The following is a 20,147-nucleotide window of genomic DNA, read 5'->3' as shown; positions in this document are numbered from 1 at the left end:
TTCTTCTCTGCAGATTCTCTGAAGCTCTGTCAGGTTGTATGGGGAGCGTCGCTACAAAGGTGTTTTCAGGTCTCCAGAGATGTTTGATCGGGTTCAAGTACGGGCTCTGGCTGGGCCACTCGGACATTGACTTGTCCCGAAGCCACTCTTGTGTTGTCTTGGCTGTGTGCTTAGTGTCGTTGTCCAGTCTGAAGTCCTGAGTGTAAGTCGCTCTGGATAAGAGCGTCTGCTAAATGACTTAAATGTAAATGTAAATGCTCTGGGGCAGGTTTTCATCAAGGATCTCTCTGTACTTTGCTCCTTTCATCTTACCCTCGATCCTGACTGGTCACCTAGTCCCTGCCACTGAAAAACATACCCACAGCATGATTCTGTCACCACCATGCTTCACCGTTAGGGATGGTGCAAGTTTTCCTCCAGACGTGACGCTTGGCATTCAAGCCAAAGAGTTCAATCTTGGTTTCATCAGACCAGAGAATCTTGTTTTTCATTGTCTGAGAATCTTTAGGTGCCTTTTGGTAAACTCCAAGCGGGCTGTTGTGTGTTTTACTGAGTAGTAGCTTCCGTCTGGCCACTCTACTATAAAGGCCTGATTGGTGGAATGCTGCAGAGATGGTTGTCCTTCTGGAACATTCTCCCATCTCCACAGAGGAACTCTGGAACTCTGGCAGTGACCATTGGGTTCTTGGTCACATCCCCCTATTGGTCAGTTTAGTTGGGCGGCCAGCTCTAGGATAGTCTTGGTGGTTCCAAACTTCTTCCATTTAAGAATGATGGAGGCCACTGTGTTCTTGAGGACCTTCAATGCTGCAGACACCTTTTGGTACCCTTCCTCAGATTTGTGCCTTGACACAATCTTGTCTCGGAGCTCTACGGACAATTCCTTCGACCTCATGGCTTGGTTTTTGACATGCACTGTCAACTATGGGACCTTATATAGACAGGTGTGTGGGCCTTCCCAAATCATGTCCAATCAATTGAATTTACCACAGGTGGACTCCAATCAAGTTGTAGAAACTTCTCAAGGATGATCAATGGAAACAGGATGCACCTGAGATCAATTTTGAGTCTCATAGCAAAGGACCTGAATACTTCTGTAAATAAGCTATTTCTGTTTTTTTTTTTTTTTTATACATTTGCTAAAATGTCTAAAAACCTGTTTTCACTTTGCCATTATGGGATATTGTGCTTAGATTGAGGAATACAAATTATTTAATCGATTTTAGAATAAGGTTCTAACGTAACAAAGTGGAAAAACTCAAGGGTACTGAATATTTTCCAAATGCACTGTATGTATGTAAATAATGTTATGTTGGTGAGGATTATTTTGCTTCAATGAACAGTATTTCTAAAGTTTGACAATGGGCACGAAAGCTAGCATAAATTTGTCCAACATTAACATTAGCTTGCTAACGTTAGCTGAAATCATCTACCTACCTAGTGCTGCACACACAATGTTTAAAACTTACAACAAAAGCTGGCTAGCAAGCTACTGTAGTTAGCTAGTAGTGCTAATTATGCTCACATTGTTATGAGTTTTCATGAAGCAGTTGTTCGAGTCATTCCACCAGCATCCTGAGTTAGCTGCTATGCTCAGCTGACCTCAACGATACAATTGCGGAGAAACATGCTTATCTATGGACCGATTTTCTTTTAAGTCACTTCTTAATTGTGGGGCTGCAGGTTAAGCAAGCTTTTTATGTTAGCTAGCTCTTCCTTCACTAACTAGCTAACTGTGTCAGTAAGCTAGCTACAACAGTTACACAGCTGATCAAGTCACTACACTGGCGACCAACATCCTGGCACAGAATTTGTACAGGAGACCACTGTTTTTCCCCCCACATTGTTTTCACAATGGCAAACTATGAAATCACTGTCATAATGTGTGTAGTAATTTAGCTAGCTAGTTATTCTGCCTATTTCATAGAGAGTCCTATGAGAGCACAGTGATATACAAAATTAGGGACTATGTTTTCATTTTTTGAATGGCGAATGCTCATTATTCAAATTTGAAGTTTCACGTCCTACAAGAACGATCGGTTTTGGGATGAGTGTCGCCATCTGACGCGAGACAATGTAGCCAACATGGCCGCCATAGAATGTTGTAGTGTCCTGTTAAATGCATCCATAATGTAGAAACCTCAATGTCCCAACTCTCTAAGTACATGGCTCTTTCCCTACCTATGGAATTAACATGTAGTGTTAATGTTACATATGTATGAGGGACACTTAAAGTAGGAGCACCTATATTTTCTACATTCCCATCTGCTTCACGTCTCATCCCTTTCTCTTCCATTGGTCTCCTCTCCCTGACAACCAGGCAACCAGGAAGTATGTGTGGAGGGGGGTAGAGGGGTGGAGCCGACGTGTTTGTTCTGTTTCTTCTCGCTGCCCAAGACGGGCTATTTGTACAGCGTGAGGGGCGGGGTTCACATGGTCTCAGCCTATCAGTATCCAGAGAAGGCCCAGCAGGCCGTCCTCACTGACCTCTTCCTCCACATCATCACAAAGTAAGTACTGGGATGGGCCTCTCGAGACGGTGAAGGAAGTCCATGAGACTAGTCTCTGACTTCGGTGATACCCCGGTATATGGTATAAACAGTATTTTATTTTATTTTTTTAACTGACGGTGTGATTTTCAATACAGTAAAAAATATATACTTTTTGGGGGGTTGGTAATACTGTATACCCTGGTATGGTACAGAAACATCTGGATACTACACAACCCTACAGTGTTGGCGCAATCATGTGACATAGCGGCAGGGTGGCCTAGTGGTTAGAGCGTTGGACTAGTAACCGAAAGGTTGCAAGTTGAAATCCCCGAGCTGACAAGGTACAACTCTGTCGTTCTGCCCCTGAACAGGCAGCTAACGCACTGTTCCTAGGCCGTCATTGAAAATAAGAATTTGTTCTTAACTGACTTGCTTAGTAAAATAAAAAAATAAATAGCAAGATTTTATCCTGCATTCAAAGCTTTGTCCAGAAATGAGAATTCCACCAAAAATGAAAGCAATTGTCTGGGGGATGGTTGCTGGACCATGTGACATAAGAACATTTTAATTTAAAAAAAGGTTCAAATCTAGGCATGTCACATGATCTCACAAAACCCAGGGCCCTAATTTATACCTGTGTTTCTCAGGAATGCTCTCCAGTGCTTCTCAGTGAGGTGTGCAGCAGTGGCAGCCAGAGCTGAGGACCCTTACATCGATACCACTATGAAGGTGAGGATCACCCTATTTTCCTTAGCTAATGGAACACAGATCGACCCACGGCCGGACCCCTGGGGAGCTCTTTATAGATCTGAGGACCCTTACATCAATACCACTATGAAGGTGAGGATCACCCTATTTTCCTTAGCTAATGGAAGACCGATCGACCCACGGCCGGAGCTCTTTATAGATCTGAGGACCGGAAAAGCTTGTAGTTATCGGTCAGGCTTGGTGGAATATTCACCATATCTACCCCCATGCCTTGAACATCTTCATTATTGGTCTTAAGGATGCTTTGACCTGAGGCTTCCCCTCGTGTGTGATTGGTTGTGCCTCGGTTGGTTGTGCTCTGATTGGCCCTGCTACACAATAAGACAGGAAGTCATTAGATTGGATCACAGCTTCTCCAGAAATACAGGTAGCTGTCTGCTTGGCTCAGATCACTGCGTTACGTTCACAAAGATGGTGGAGCTGGAAAGGGCTCATAATGGCAACCACCACTTACACAGTTTCATCTGGTGACAAGAGTCGTTGTTTTGTGCAGTGTGTGTCTGCATGCGTGCGTGTGCAACAGTGACACAGTGGAATCTGACTAGCACCGTGTTAGGCAGGGCTGCATTGTCTCTCAGGAATGGTAATTGAGAGCCTAAATGTGATTGGTCTGCACATGCTGGGAAGCCCAATTTTGATTTAAAGTGGAATCTTCATTGTGAGTGGTCTGCACATTGTGAGTGGAATCTTACCATTGTGAGTGGCTACTTTCCATAAAGTGGAATGATTTAAAGTGGAATCTTCATTGTGAGTGGCTACTTACCGCCCCTAGGGCCCATATTTCTCCCGTCAGGTTCCCAGAGTAAGACCATTATATCGGCAAGAAACAGTTGTCAATGAATATCTATTTGACATGTAGCAGCAATATGATTATTTTAATAAATCCCAAAGATACAAAAGTGTAATTGTGAGTTAATAACAATGTAATTACAATTTCACCAACTTAATAACCACCAGATAATAAAAAGTGTGTGTGTGTGTGTGTGTGTGTGTGTGTGTGTGTGTGTGTGTGTGTGTGTGTGTGTGTGTGTGTGTGTGTGTGTGTGTGTGTGTGTGTGTGTGTGTGTGTGTGTGTGTGTGTGTGTGTGTGTGTGTGTGTGTGTGTGTGTGTGTGTGTGTGTGCAGGCCTGTCCTCCCATCACCATGGAGTTGTGTGCTCTGCGTATTCAGCTGTTCATTGGTCTGAAGGCTCTGTGTCACTACCAACACCACATCGTCCTGCTGACCACTGCAGATGTGGAGACCAGGGAGGACACAGAGAGGACCGCACGCAGAGTCATGTAGGTTAGACACTGTAGTCATAGCTAGAGCCACACATGATTTAGAAAGGAAATATACATTTTGTAATTGTCTCACAGCAAAGTAAATACTACTTCTAAATTGGACCAATTCAAATGTAGGCAATGCTATAGATTTATGGTAAGGCATCTAGGGCTGGGTAAAGATATTGTATTTTAAGGCATGCCTGTAATCTAGGCCTGGGTAATGATATTGTATTTTAAGGTATGCCTGTGATCTAGGCCTGGGTGTTGATATTGTATTTGAAGGCATGCCTGTGATCTAGGCCTGGGTGATGATATTGTATTTGAAGGCATGCCTGTGATAGGCCTGTATTTTAAGGCATGCCTGTAATCTAGGCCTGGGTGATGATATTGTATTTTAAGGCATGCCTGTAATCTAGGCCTGGGTGATGATAATGTATTTTAAAGGCATGCCTGTGATCTAGGCCTGGGTGATGATATTGTATTTTAAGGCATGCCTGTGATCTAGGCCTGGGTGATGATATTGTATTTGAAGGCATGCCTGTGATCTAGGCCTGGGTGATGATATTTTATTTGATCTAGGCCTGGGTGATGATATTGTATTTGAAGGCATGCCTGTGATCTAGGCCTGGGTGATGATATTGTATTTGAAGGCATGCCTGTGATCTAGGCCTGGGTGATGATATTGTATTTGAAGGCATGCCTGTGATCTAGGCCTGGGTGATGATATTGTATTTGAAGGCATGCCTGTGATCTAGGCCTGGGTGATGATATTGTATTTGAAGGCATGCCTGTGATCTAGGCCTGGGTAATGATGTATTGTATTTGAAGGTATACCAGTGTCGAACCACATATGGCAAAGGATTTTTCTCTATAATTATATTTTGATACCATCTATATTCTATCATTTAAATACATTTTGATACAGTGATAAACAAAATGGACTACTTTACTGTCAGTTTTGGATTAGTATAAAACAATCAGAATGGGGGAAAGCCCATTTAAAACCACATATAATTCATTTGTTGCCATCCTAGGGTCGTGGGTTACACAGAAAAACATATTAAGAACTTGTGTTATTCCCGAGGCATAAAATGCAGGCATACCATCAAACGTAGAAAATCACCCAGCGCTTCTCTAATCCTATACCCATGGTCAGAGCGTCTTACTGTGGAGCACAAGTAAAGCAGCATTCACACAATTATTAAGCACTGAAAATACACTTTTATTACTTCACATTTGTGTTTAAAAGATTGCATTTGTTAATTTATAGGATTTGAAATATCTGAAATCTCCCTTCTCTCTGTCCTTCAATTGTACCTGTAAACTCTTATTGTAGAGAATACAAAGATCACAAAACCCTTAGGGGGATTTTCCTAGCAGTAGGTATAGAGCCTTCCACCACGCCGGCTCTGAAGCATTTTCTGGCCCACTCCTTCCTGTAAGTCTCTTGACCTCCTTGATGGTGTGTCCCTCTGTAGTCCACCTGGAATAAACCCCCCCCCCTCACCCCACCAACCCTACTAAAACAACATCCCCCTGTGTGTCTCGTCACTAACTGATGGACTAAACAGGACATCGTATCAGTGTGATGATATCACCTACTGGACATAATATCATGTCATTCATATAGTGGTCTGTATGTAGCTCAGTTGTTAGAGCGTGGCGGTTCGATTCCCGGGACCACCAGTATGTAAAATGTATGAAAGGATGACTCTTAAGTCGCGTTTGGATAAAAGGCTACATTGCATATATGACGTACTGTGAGTATTAACGTCTGAAAACCCAGTACGCCTGATTAGACTAAAGCATGATGGATCCAGAGGTTGGAAGGTCACGTGGCCAGTGGAGACCGCCTCGTGGCCAGTGGAGACCGCCGCGTGGCCAGTGGAGACCGCCGCGTGGCCAGTGGAGACCGCCGCGTGACCAGTGGAGACCGCCGAGTGACCAGTGGAGACTGCCGAGTGACCAGTGGAGACTGCCGAGTGACCAGTGGAGACTGCCGAGTGACCAGTGGAGACTGCCGAGTGACCAGTGGAGACTGCCGAGTGACCAGTGGAGACCCGCCGCGTGACCAGTGGGGACCCGCCGCGTGACCAGTGGGGACCCGCCGAGTGACCAGTGGGGACCCGCCGCGTGACCAGTGGGGACCCGACGCGTGACCAGTGGGGACCCGCCGCGTGACCAGTGGGGACCCGCCGCGTGACCAGTGGGGACCCGCCGCGTGACCAGTGGGGACCCGCCGCGTGACCAGTGGGGACCCGCCGCGTGACCAGTGGGGACCCCCCGCGTGACCAGTGGGGACCCGCCGCGTGACCAGTGGAGACCGCCGCGTGGCCAGTGGAGACCGCCGCGTGGCCAGTGGAGACCGCCGCGTGGCCAGTGGAGACCGCCGCGTGGCCAGTGGAGACCGCCGCGTGGCCAGTGGAGACCGCCGCGTGGCCAGTGGAGACCGCCGCGTGGCCAGTGGAGACCGCCGCCGCATGTAGAATCAGGAAGTGAGACCATGCATTCAAAGACGAGAAGTGGGGAAACATGCAGAAAATACCATTCCTCCACCAAGCTGACCTTTTTTTAAAAATCCAAATCTCACACACAGGGGCTTTGTTATCACATGAGACTGCTTGACACTGCCGCGTGTTTCACTGGCTAAGAGCATCAGGTCTGTTGGCTATCGCTGCTACAGGCTGTACTGGACAGGCAAGCCGATAGAACACACACAGTGTTCAGCACACGGGTCAGTAGGCCTTGTGTGTTAACATGTGGAGTCGTGAAGAAAAGCATGCAACGTGTCTGATTCACATTAACGCCCAAAACCCCTTGCCCTTAATAACATCCTCTGTTGATTGGTTTGCATTGGTAGGTAGTCAGACTAATCTCTAGGGAGAAGTGCTACTACTCACTTTGCTAATAGCTGCTTTGTTTAGGAATAGTTTTTGCTGACTATGTTATGTGGTTGTCTCACCTCGCTCTCTTCACTTAACTGTAAGTCCCTCTGGATAAGAGCGCCTGCTAAATGACTAACATGTAAACTGGATCTAAAACTAAATGTTTGGTGTTTTTTTTTAGCTCATAGGTTTATGTCATTCATGCGAACTCTCAATTGAGCTACACTCTTTCGCATTCTGGTCCAGCCCAGGGGCTATTGTTTCCTTCATGTGCTTGATGTTATGGCAGCTGAGCTGTAGTTTCTGACCACCTAGATAGAAGATGGATAGAAGATGGATAGAAGATGGATAGAAGATGGATAGAAGATGGATAGAAGCTGTAATGTCAGCCATCTGTGGCCATTTTTTATTATAGAGATGAGCTGACTTGTACTTCCTGCTTCTCTGACCCAGGAACAGGAAGTCACCCTTCACCAAGCCCCAGAATCCCAGTGAGATGGGTCACGGCTGGAACCTGTACGTGGTCAACACCGTCCCGCCGCTCCAGCTCTACAACGAGATGGTAACGCACCATGAGAACATGTCAACAATAGCCTTAATGTTATGACACCGTACCTCCATTTTACCAGTTATTTTTTTCTTTGACCTTTGTTGGTTGTGCTGAACCTTGGCGTTCAACAATCATTTATACTGTTTAACATTGGCGTTCAACAGCCATTTATACTGTTTAACCTTGGCGTTCAACAATCATTTATACTGTTTAACATTGGCGTTCAACAGCCATTTATACTGTTTAACCTTGGCGTTCAACAATCATTTATACTGTTTAACCATGGCTTTCAACAGCCATTTATACTGTTTAACCATGGCGTTCAACAGCCATTTATACTGTTTAACCTTTTATACTGTTTAACCTTTTATACTGTTTAACCTTTTATACTGTTTAACCTTGGCGTTCAACAATCATTTATACTGTTTAACCTTTTATACTGTTTAACCTTGGCGTTCAACAGCCATTTATACTGTTTAACCTTTTATACTGTTTAACCTTGGCGTTCAACAATCATTTATACTGTTTAACCTTGGCGTTCAACAATCATTTATACTGTTTAACCTTGGCGTTCAACAGCCATTTATACTGTTTAACCTTGGCGTTCAACAGCCATTTATACTGTTTAACCTTGGTGTTCAACAATCATTTATACTGTTTAACCTTGGCGTTCAACAGCCATTTATACTGTTTAACCTTGGCGTTCAACAATCATTTATACTGTTTAACCTTGGCGTTCAACAGCCATTTATACTGTTTAACCATGGCGTTCAACAGCCATTTATACTGTTTAACCATGGCGTTCAACAGCCATTTATACTGTTTAACCATGGCGTTCAACAGCCATTTATACTGTTTAACCATGGCGTTCAACAATCATTTATACTGTTTAACCTTGGCGTTCAACAATCATTTATACTGTTTAACCTTGGCGTTCAACAGTCATTTATACTGTTTAACCTTTTATACTGTTTAACCTTGGCGTTCAACAATCAACCGGTTCTCTGGGCTAGGTGGAGTACAGTAAGACGTATGAGGAGACCAACCCTCTGTCTCACAGCCGTCTGCACCTGCTCAGTGAAGCCCACCTCCTCCTGAGAGCCATGCTCCTGGACCCCCGGGTTGGAAACCCTGTAGAACGGCCTCAGACCACTGGTCAGAACCTAGCCCAGGCCCTGGGATATAATACAACCAGCACCGCAGACAGACAGGAGCTGCAGCAGGCCTTCCAGGAGAGCTGCGCCCAGTTAGGAGACTGCTTCAGCAGGTCAGTGGGGTGGGATCACATTAACATCAAGGTTGATGTGGTGGTGGACTGGTTGATGTGTTGGTGGACTGGTTGATGTGGTGGTGGACTGGTTGATGTGTTGGTGGACTGGTTGATGTGTTGGTGGACTGGTTGATGTGTTGGTGGACTGGTTGGTGTGTTGGTGGACTGATTGATGTGTTGGTGGACTGGTTGATGTGTTGGTGGACTGATTGATGTGTTGGTTGATGTGTTGGTGGACTGGTTGATGTGTTGGTGGACTGGTTGATGTGGTGGTGGACTGATTGATGTGTTGGTGGACTGATTGATGTGTTGGTGGACTGATTGATGTGTTGGTGGACTGATTGATGTGTTGGTGGACTGGTTGATGTGTTGGTGGACTGGTTGATGTGTTGGTGGACTGTGTTGGTGGACTGGTTGATGTGTTGGTGGACTGGTTGATGTGTTGGTTGATGTGTTGGTGGACTGATTGATGTGTTGGTGGACTGGTTGATGTGTTGGTGGACTGATTGATGTGTTGGTGGACTGGTTGATGTGTTGGTGGACTGGTTGATGTGTTGGTGGACTGGTTGATGTGTTGGTGGACTGGTTGATGTGTTGGTGGACTGGTTGATGTGTTGGTGGACTGGTTGATGTGTTGGTGGACTGGTTGATGTGGTGGTTGGTGTGTTGGTGGACTGGTTGATGTGGTGGTTGACTGGTTGATGTGTTGGTGGACTGGTTGATGTGTTGGTGGACTGGTTGATGTGTTGGTGGACTGGTTGATGTGTTGGTGGACTGGTTGATGTGTTGGTGGACTGGTTGATGTGTTGGTGGACTGGTTGATGTGTTGGTGGACTGGTTGATGTGTTGGTGGACTGGTTGATGTGTTGGTGGACTGGTTGATGTGTTGGTGGACTGGTTGATGTGTTGGTGGACTGGTTGATGTGTTGGTGGACTGGTTGATGTGTTGGTTGATGTGTTGGTGGACTGGTTGATGTGTTGGTGGACTGGTTGATGTGTTGGTGGACTGGTTGATGTGTTGGTGGACTGGTTGATGTGTTGGTGGACTGGTTGATGTGTTGGTGGACTGGTTGATGTGTTGATGTGTTGTGGACTGGTTGATGTGTTGGTGGACTGGTTGATGTGTTGGTGGACTGGTTGATGTTGGTTGGTTGATGTGTTGGTGGACTGGTTGATGTGGTGGTTGATGTGTTGGTGGACTGGTTGATGTGTTGGACTTGATGTGTTGGTGGACTGGTTGATGTGTTGGTGGACTGGTTGATGTGTTGGTGGACTGGTTGATGTGGTGGTTGATGTGTTGGTGGACTGGTTGATGTGTTGGTGGACTGGTTGATGTGTTGGTGGACTGGTTGATGTGTTGGTGGACTGGTTGATGTGTTGGTGGACTGGTTGATGTGTTGGTGGACTGGTTGATGTGTTGGTGGACTGGTTGATGTGTTGGTGGACTGGTTGATGTGTTGGTGGACTGGTTGATGTGTTGGTTGATGTGTTGGTGGACTGGTTGATGTGTTGGTTGATGTGTTGGTTGATGTGTTGGTTGATCTGTTGGTTGATGTGTTGGTGGACTGGTTGATGTGTTGGTGGACTGGTTGATGTGTTGGTGGACTGGTTGATGTGTTGGTGGACTGGTTGATGTGTTGGTGGACTGGTTGATGTGTTGGTGGACTGGTTGATGTGTTGGTTGATGTGTTGGTTGATGTGTTGGTTGATGTGTTGGTTGATGTGTTGGTTGATGTGTTGGTTGATGTGTTGGTGGACTGGTTGATGTGTTGGTGGACTGGTTGATGTGTTGGTGGACTGGTTGATGTGTTGGTGGACTGATTGATGTGTTGGTGGACTGGTTGATGTGTTGGTGGACTGGTTGATGTGTTGGTGGACTGGTTGATGTGTTGGTTGATGTGTTGGTGGACTGGTTGATGTGGTGGTTGATGTGTTGGTGGACTGGTTGATGTGGTGGTTGATGTGTTGGTGGACTGGTTGATGTGTTGGTGGACTGGTTGATGTGTTGGTGGACTGGTTGATGTGTTGGTGGACTGGTTGATGTGTTGGTGGACTGGTTGATGTGTTGGTGGACTGGTTGATGTGGTGGTTGATGTGTTGGTGGACTGGTTGATGTGTTGGTGGACTGGTTGATGTGTTGGTGGACTGGTTGATGTGTTGGTGGACTGGTTGATGTGTTGGTGGACTGGTTGATGTGTTGGTGGACTGGTTGGTGTGTTGGTGGACTGGTTGATGTGTTGGTGGACTGGTTGATGTGGTGGTGGACTGGTTGATGTGTTGGTTGGTGTGTTGGTGGACTGGTTGATGTGTTGGTGGACTGGTTGATGTGGTGGTTGGTTGATGTGTTGGTGGGTTGGTTGATGTGTTGGTGGACTGGTTGATGTGTTGGTGGACTGGTTGATGTGGTGGTGGACTGGTTGATGTGGTGGTGGACTGGTTGATGTGTTGGTGGACTGGTTGATGTGGTGGTGGACTGGTTGATGTGGTGGTGGACTGGTTGATGTGGTGGTGGACTGGTTGATGTGGTGGTGGACTGGTTGATGTGGTGGTGGACTGGTTGATGTGTTGGTGGACTGGTTGATGTGTTGGTGGACTGGTTGATGTGTTGGTGGACTGGTTGGTGGACTGGTTGATGTGTTGGTGGACTGGTTGATGTGTTGGTGGACTGGTTGATGTGTTGGTGGACTGGTTGATGTGTTGGTGGACTGGTTGATGTGTTGGTGGACTGGTTGATGTGTTGGTGGACTGGTTGATGTGTTGGTGGACTGGTTGATGTGTTGGTGGACTGGTTGATGTGTTGGTGGACTGGTTGATGTGTTGGTGGACTGGTTGATGTGTTGGTGGACTGGTTGATGTGTTGGTGGACTGGTTGATGTGGTGGTGGACTGGTTGATGTGGTGGTGGACTGGTTGATGTGTTGGTGGACTGGTTGATGTGGTGGTGGACTGGTTGATGTGGTGGTGGACTGGTTGATGTGTTGGTGGACTGGTTGATGTGTTGGTGGACTGGTTGATGTGTTGGTGGACTGGTTGATGTGTTGGTGGACTGGTTGATGTGTTGGTGGACTGGTTGATGTGTTGGTGGATGTGTTGGTGGACTGGTTGATGTGTTGGTGGACTGGTTGATGTGTTGGTGGACTGGTTGATGTGTTGGTGGACTGGTTGATGTGTTGGTGGATGTGTTGGTGGACTGGTTGGTGTGTTGGTGGACTGGTTGATGTGGTGGTGGACTGGTTGATGTGTTGGTGGACTGGTTGATGTGTTGGTGGACTGGTTGATGTGTTGGTGGACTGGTTGATGTGTTGGTTGGTGTGTTGGGGGATTGATTTACTGAATGTAAAGTGCGACCATCCCTTCCACTGACGTGTAGGTTTGATAAGCGGGACTGCCACCTGGCCCTGCCCTACTATAAGATGTCAGGCCTGTCTCTGACAGAGGTGATCTCCAGGAACAGGGGTCTGTCTAACAGCCCCTGTGGCTACGGGAAGGGCTTCCTCTTCTTCCTCAAACACTCCCTCTATGAGGAGACCCTGGAGCTGCTCACTGAGGTAACTTTCACCAGTCCCTGGACACCTCCAGCCATTCCAATACAAGCTCTTCTGATTCAAATCAAATCAAATCAAATCAAATTTTATTTGTCACATACACATGGTTAGCAGATGTTAATGCGAGTGTAGCGAAATGCTTGTGCTTCTAGTTCCGACAATGCAGTGATAACCAACAAGTAATCTAACTAACAATTCCAAAACTACTGTCTTATACACAGTGTAAGGGGATAAGGAACATGTACATAAGGATATATGAATGAGTGATGGTACAGAACAGCATACAGTAGATTCAATAGCCACACTGTTGAGATTCAGTGGTTGGTTGTCTGTGTGTGTGTGTGTTGTAGGAGACGGCCAACGAGGTGCTGGATATCTTCGGTGTGGCCGAGCCGTCCCAGCTTCCCCATGTTATAGCCAGCCCTTCCATGGCCAGAGCCAGCCCTGACTGTGGCCTGGCCCACCTAGAGCGGCTGGAGTCCATCGGAGCCCCCTCCGTACCCCTCACCCTGTCCAAGGCTGCCCTGGCCCTGCGCATGGCAGACCTGCAGCTCTACAGGCAACACATGGACCGACACACAGAGGTCAGATCATGTTAGTGTATGGTGGTGGGGGAAGAGGTGTGTGTGTGTGTGTGTGTGTGTGTGTGTGTGTGTGTGTGTGTGTGTGTGTGTGTGTGTGTGTGTGTGTGTGTGTGTGTGTGTGTGAACAGTGTATCTGCTCTATGCCCCGTCCCAGATGCTGCAGGTGTATGGGTTCATCGAGGAAGCCAAGCTGCTGCTGCATGGCAGAGGGGACACGGTGGTACCTACTCTCCTGGCTCGTCACCTCAGGGACGATCAGGACGGCCTGCTGGTGGCAGCCATGGTGGCGCTGCATGAGAACGACAAGGTCAAACTGGACGAAGCTGACCTCTTCTTCCAGGTCAGGGTTACTGTGTTTGTGTGTGTGTCATTCCTCAAGGTTTCGATTCCAAAATGTGACCATATGTAATGCGTTTCATTGTGTGTGTTTCCTGTAGGAGCTGTGTGGGGATGTGTCAGGGCCCCAGGGAGGCCCTCAGCTGCTGGTTGACTTCTGGGAAGCCTTGCTGATGGCCTCGTCACAGGAAGCCGTCATCCAGGAGCTGCTGTTCCGCCTCACCACTGTCTACATCGATCGCGTCACACGCCGAGACGGCCGCGGATTCAAACCGCTCAAGAGCGCAGACGACCTGGTGTGTTTTTCTGTGTGTCTGTAGCGTGTTCTTCGCACTAAGGTGTGATGTCCCCCAAGGCTGGAGTCTAGGAGGTAGTGGAGATCCCTGGGTGACTGTTTCTGTGTTACAGATTAACCGGTGTTCCCGCTACAGCGTGTTGTAACCCTGGGTGACTGTTTCTGTATTACAGATTAACTGGTGTTCTCACTATGGCGTGTTGTAACCCTGGGTGACTGTTTCTGTGTTACAGATTAACTGGTGTTCTCACTATGGCGTGTTGTACCCCTGGGTCAGCATCCTGACTCCAGCTCACGTCAACATCATTCCAGAGGACCTCCACAAACTACAGGTCAGTCTCTCTGCATCATGTCTGTGCTATTTATCAATTTATCAGTCAGACATGGAATCAACCTGTAAAATGAAGTTGTTGTTTTTTAACCCTTACATGTACAGTGGGGCAAAAAAGTATTTAGTCAGCCACCAATTGTGCAAGTTCTCCCATTTAAAAAGATGAGAGGCCTGTAATTTTCATCATAGGTACACTTCACCTATGACAGACAAAATGAGAGAGAAAAAATCCAGAAAATCACATTGTAGGATTTTGAATGAATTTATTTGAAAATTATGGTGGAAAATAAGTATTTGCACTTGCACAATTGGTGGCTGACTAAATACTTTTTTTGCCCCACTGTAAATGTACCACTATGGTGTACAAACAATGAATCATCCAGTCCCTGCTGTGCGGTCCCACCCTGGACGTGTCATCCATCCTGCCCCTGTTGGAGCAGCTGCCTGACGAGGACAACGCCGGGCTCAGTGTGCACGTGCTCTGTGCCACCAAGCTGGGTCACTACGAGAGCTCCATCGAGAGGTTGCTAGACCGCTGTCCTCAGGCCATCATCCCTTATGCTAATCATGAGCTGCAGAACAACAGCATGGTGGGTACTGTGGAACTGTCATCCTTCTGTGAAACATATATGCATTGCCCCAACTCCTTTGACCCTACTGTGGATCTTACCCTATGCGTACTTGCACAACCTTAAATCCTCAGAACCTCAGTCCTATGGTCTGAGAGGGCTAGATTCAATCAGTAGCGCAGAAGGCCCACGTAATAGCGCAAATTAAGGTCATTTCTGCTTTTTATAGTGAATTCGGTCTCTGTGAACACGGGAACATTGACTTTTTAAAAATATATATTTCAATGGTTCTATAGTGCATATCTTCCTAATGGATTCGTGTGTTTTTTTGTTCAGGCTCTGTGGTGGCAGAAGCTGTTCCCTGAGCTGTGTGAGAGAACCAGAGCAACACAGGGAGAGAACACCATTCTGCTGGCTGCACTCAAAGGTCCACTCACAGCCTTAACTCCACCGTCACATCTCTGTAAAACGTGCTGTATCGGGGGGAAAGCAGTACGTCGTCTGCGACGAGAGTCTCTCTTGAAGCAGTGTAGTGTTTACGCTTCCAGTTGCAAAGATGCAGCTGCACAGAAATAAACACATAATATCAGATATATAAATTATAGATATATAAATTCACAAATAATCGCAATAATCCTAAAACTAAGTAGGAAAATAACAAAAATCACCCTGCATACATTGAAAGGTTTGGTATTGCATTTTAGGTTAAATGTTGAAAAATGTAAATGTTTATATATAACTACTTCAAATCATTTAAATTACAACAAACATGCACATTTGTTGCTGAAGTAGCAAGAATATCCTCCCGTTGTGCAGGCGGTGCTCTAATATCCTCCCGTTGTGCGGGCGGTGCTCTAATATCCTCCCGTTGTGCAGGCAGTGCTCTAATATCCTCCCGTTGTGCAGGCGGTGCTCTAATATCCTCCCGTTGTGCGGGCGGTGCTCTAATATCCTCCCGTTGTGCGGGCGGTGCTCTAATATCCTCCCGTTGTGCGGGCGGTGCTCTAATATCCTCCCGTTGTGCGGGCGGTGCTCTAATATCCTCTCGTTGTGCGGGCGGTGCTCTAATATCCTCCAGTTGTGCGGGCGTTGCTCTAATATCCTCCCGTTGTGCGGGCGGTGCTCTAATATCCTCCCGTTGTGCGGGCGGTGCTCTAATATCCTCCCGTTGTGCAGGCGGTGCTCTAATATCCTCTCGTTGTGAAGCGTGGTCGACGTGCAGGCGGTGCGCTTCCATTCTATCTGCATATCACAAGAAGTTTAATTTTGTAGCCACGCATCTCGTCACGCTCCCAGAGCAGCACCATGAAAACCCTGTTGAGGGAGATATGACGGTGCACTCTCGTCACGGTGTCAGTATAGTTTCACCATTTAGACTCTAGCCTGTGTTTTCAACCACCTTTTCTGTGGTTAAAGGGGCAATTTGCAGTTTAAACAATAACAAAGGGCACCCCACCACTGTTTTGGGTAACAGCTTAGAGATGGGGCTGGATAAGTATAACCAGTCTCAAATGATTATAGAGTTATGGGTGCAAGGACTGACCACCCATGCTATCAAAATGTATAGTTTTAAACATGTTTTGAGGGGGTGTGTGTGTGTGTGTGTTAACAATTACATTGTTTACAAACAGTGGAGTGCTTCTATTTTGGTTTCTGATGGGTTACGACAGTTGACCTAAGATCATGTGGCGTATAGATGTTTTACACCAAACAAAGAAATACATGTTGCATTTATATTTATGAGCTGAAATGAAAGATCCCAGAAATGTGACATACACACAAAATCTTATTTCTCTAAAATGTTGTACACAAATTTGTTTACATCCCTGTTAGTGAGCATTTCTCAAGATAATCCACCTACCTGACAGGTGTGGCATATCAAGAAGCTGATTAAACAGCATGAGCGTTACACAGGTGCACCTTCTGCTGGGGACAATAAAAGGCCACTCTAAAATGTGAAGTTTTGTCACACAACACAATGCCACAGATGTCTCAAGTTTTGATGGAGAGTGCAATTGGCATGCTGACTGCAGGAATGTCCACCAGAGCTGTTGCCAGATAATTTAATGTTCATTTGTCAGTATGTCCAACTGGCCTAACATCCGCAGACCACATGTAACCACGCCAGCTCAGGACCTTCACATCTAGCTTCTTCACCGGTAGGATCATTTGAGACCAGTCACACCGGACAGCTGATGAAACTGAGGACTATTTCTGTCCTTTTGTGGGGAGAAACTCATTCTGATTGGCTGTGCCTGACTTCCCGGTGGGTGGGCATATACCCACCCAGAGCTGTGTCCCTGCCCAGTCATGTGAAACCCATATATTAGGTCCTAATGAATTTATTTCAATTGAGTGATTTCTTTATATAAACTGTAACTCACTAAAATCGTTGAAATTGTTACATGTTGTGTTTTTTGTTCAGTGCAGATTCTTCAAGAATCATTGGATGAATATAATTCATTTTAAAGTTTTTAAAAAATGTATGAATTGCAGATTGCCCCTTTTCATATTCAGAGTTGGGCCATAACATCTGCATTTTCCCTGACAACAGAAACACTGGTGGTGGTTGCCTTGGAGCTGAACCCCCTGGAGTTCCTGGACCTGTTGCCTGACGACGGGACGGTCCACTTCTTCCTGCCTCACCTGCTGGAGTGCAGCCAGAGAAACCTCATGATGTGAGGAGGAGGAGCCGTAGAATTACAACTAGTAGAACAGACATACAGTAGCTCTGAAAGCCATTGTTTTATTTCATGGTCCATCCAATATGGCAGATTAGTTGAATTTGACATTTCTGCCTAAGTAGAACAGGTTAGTTAGTGTCCATTTTAAGCATACATTCCAAGTGGTACGCCCAGTACAGCAACTGATGCAACGGACTGCTGGTTTGAATGGAAATGTCCCTTCTACTGATTCTATTTCTATGGAGGATCCTATACCTGGAAGGCACTGGACAATCAACCACTTAGTGTGGAGTGAGCCTCTCAAAACACTACTACTGTAGAGCCATATGGAAATGGTACCCATACAAAACCACCGTTTGTAGTCCTATTAGTCAAATTAATATGAACAGAGAATTTTGCTGTGCAGAGATATGACTATTTTCTGATTTTTAATAAGGAAATCCTGAATTATTTTAAATGTATTTTTCTGACCTCAATTTTTCTATGACTGTTTAGTATTGTCACGTCGCTAGTCATACCCTGCAGTGGTACAGTACCTCTTCTGTGTGGACTTGTGGATACCCCTGAGACCTTTTATTACTGAGTATTAGGAACTGGATGTTGAGTTATACACTGGACTAGTCTTTCTGGTGGTCATTGGAAGAAGAGATAAGAAAAGGTGGTTAAATAACGTGGAAGGAAGCTTCTCTGAGAGGTATAAGCTCACTATGAAACCCCGTATATAATCTATTCCCAGTGTTTGCTTTTATCTGTTTTTTTGGTTCGCTGTGTTTAATAAACGCTCTCTAAAAACATTTTATGTTGGTTCTGCTCCTTTCAAACACATTAGTAATATATTGAAGTGTACACCCACCGGGCCAGTTTTTTATTTAAACCCATCTAGTACCGGGTCGGATTCCCCTTTGCTTCCAGAACAGCCTGAATTATTTGTGGAATTGATTCTACAAGTCGGAAATGTTCCACTGTGATGTTGGTCCATGCTGACACCATGGAATCACGCAGTTGCTGCAGTTTGGACGGAGGTACACCACCGCCTCCAGCCTGTACCGTTGACACCAGGCAGGACGGGTCCATGGACTCATGCTGCTTATGTTAAATCCTGACTCTGCCATCAGAGATTTGTCGGACAAGGCAATGTTTTTCCACTCGTCTATTGTCCAGTGTTGCTGATGGCGTTGCTCACTGGAGCCGCTTCCTCTTGTTCTTAGCTGATAGGAATGGAACCCAGTGTGGTCGTCTGCTGCAATAGCCCATCCGTGAGAAGGACCGAGATGCTGCTCTCCATACTACTGTCGTACTGCGCCGTTATTTTGTCTGTTTGGCCCGCCAGTTCGCCTTCTGCTGCAATAGCCCATCCGTGAGAAGGACCGAGATGCTGCTCTCCATACTACTGTCGTACTGCGCCGTTATTTTGTCTGTTTGGCCCGCCAGTTCGCCTTCTGCTGCAATAGCCCATCCGTGAGAAGGACCGAGATGCTACTCTCCATACTACTGTCGTACTGCGCCGTTATTTTGTCTGTTTGGCCCGCCAGTTCGCCTTCTGCTGCAATAGCCCATCCGTGAGAAGGATCCGAGATGCTGTCTGGCCCGCCAGTTCGCCTTCTGCTGCAATAGCCCATCCGTGAGAAGGACCGAGATGCTGCTCTCCATACTACTGTCGTACTGCGCCGTTATTTTGTCTGTTTGGCCCGCCAGTTCGCCTTCGCGATTCTTTCCATTCTCCTTCGACCTCTCGTCCACGGGACTGCCGCTGACGGGATGCTTTTTTAGTTTGTCGCGCCGTTCTCTGTAAACCTTTTAAACACACTGTCGTTCATGCCAATGGTGGACGACATCAGAAACAACATCAGGAAGGATTTTATATTTTCTTTATTCAAAATGTATTTTAGAGCATTGACATTAGACATTGTTCATTGCTTTTTTATTTCACCTTTTTTTTAACCAGGTAGACTTAAACCCTGTATTAAAGCCGTTTAGTTAGCTCATGCATTGTCAGTGGTCACTGTGCTCCTTATGTGGAATACGAGGTCAATGTGTAATTACTGAAGAGATGTACGTAGCTTTTATTCGCTGTTTGTGTTAATGCTCCGCGTTCATCCAAAAAAGCCCTTCTTTTCTGAAGACACAAACACAAGAGAGGTTAGTTGTATAAACATTCACAAGTGGGGAGTAACAGCTAAATTATAGAGTGTAAACACACACACACACACACACACACACACACACACACACACACACACACACACACACACACACACGGTAACCCACACTTCACACACAGTGAACCAAACCTACACACTCCTTACCCTTCTCAGTGACTTTGTAGACTGTTACCATGCCGGCCTTGATGTGGTCTGCGACGTGGCAGTGCAGCAGCCAGGAGCCAGGGTACTTCGGTTTCATCTTCACCGTCTGGAAGGTGCCTGGGAACAGGCCAAACACATCTGCACGGTGGGACCCTCCACTCAGCTGGGAAACACAGGACCAGAGAATGTGGTGATTCAGATGTATTAGTTCTAGGCTAGAAGATCAAGGGCTCGATTCAAGAGTTTTTAAAAAAAAATTATATATTTT

At 46.2% G+C, this 20,147-nt stretch overlaps 2 protein-coding genes across 6 annotated transcripts in view; one reads left to right on the top strand and one right to left on the bottom strand.

Annotated features, from left to right (window-relative positions):
* hps3 (HPS3 biogenesis of lysosomal organelles complex 2 subunit 1) overlaps nt 1–18,367 on the top strand; it is a 30,835-nt gene extending 12,468 nt beyond the window's left edge. Inside the window, exons 6-19 of one of the 4 annotated variants that reach the window (XM_046300031.1) lie at nt 2,321–2,510; nt 3,140–3,332; nt 4,386–4,540; nt 5,862–5,963; nt 7,864–7,972; nt 8,974–9,227; nt 12,600–12,777; nt 13,125–13,358; nt 13,513–13,698; nt 13,796–13,990; nt 14,223–14,321; nt 14,704–14,910; nt 15,226–15,316; nt 17,444–18,367. In XM_046300031.1, the coding sequence (XP_046155987.1) occupies nt 2,321–2,510; nt 3,140–3,332; nt 4,386–4,540; nt 5,862–5,963; nt 7,864–7,972; nt 8,974–9,227; nt 12,600–12,777; nt 13,125–13,358; nt 13,513–13,698; nt 13,796–13,990; nt 14,223–14,321; nt 14,704–14,910; nt 15,226–15,316; nt 17,444–17,571 (2,321 nt within the window). In that variant the 3' untranslated portion in view covers nt 17,572–18,367. The remainder of the gene's footprint in view (nt 1–2,320; nt 2,511–3,139; nt 3,333–4,385; nt 4,541–5,861; nt 5,964–7,863; nt 7,973–8,973; nt 9,228–12,599; nt 12,778–13,124; nt 13,359–13,512; nt 13,699–13,795; nt 13,991–14,222; nt 14,322–14,703; nt 14,911–15,225; nt 15,317–17,443) is intronic. The other 3 variants (XM_046300033.1, XM_046300032.1, XM_046300034.1) reach the window with 3 other exon arrangements.
* A 1,057-nt stretch (nt 18,368–19,424) lies between these two features.
* Nucleotides 19,425–20,147, bottom strand: part of LOC123996577 (ceruloplasmin) — a 36,045-nt gene continuing 35,322 nt past the window's right edge. The window contains exons 19-20 of one of the 2 annotated variants that reach the window (XM_046300029.1): nt 19,880–20,042; nt 19,425–19,689 (exon numbers count right to left, since the gene is read on the bottom strand). In XM_046300029.1, coding sequence (XP_046155985.1) covers nt 19,667–19,689; nt 19,880–20,042 — 186 coding nt within the window. In that variant the 3' untranslated portion in view covers nt 19,425–19,666. Of the gene's footprint in view, nt 19,690–19,831; nt 20,043–20,147 lie in introns of those variants that run through there. The other variant, XM_046300028.1, reaches the window with a different exon arrangement.

The sequence above is a fragment of the Oncorhynchus gorbuscha genome, linkage group LG15 (genome assembly GCF_021184085.1).
Source record: "Oncorhynchus gorbuscha isolate QuinsamMale2020 ecotype Even-year linkage group LG15, OgorEven_v1.0, whole genome shotgun sequence".
Taxonomy (NCBI): Eukaryota; Metazoa; Chordata; class Actinopteri; order Salmoniformes; family Salmonidae; genus Oncorhynchus; species Oncorhynchus gorbuscha.
This window is presented reverse-complemented; position numbering and strand designations above follow the sequence as displayed.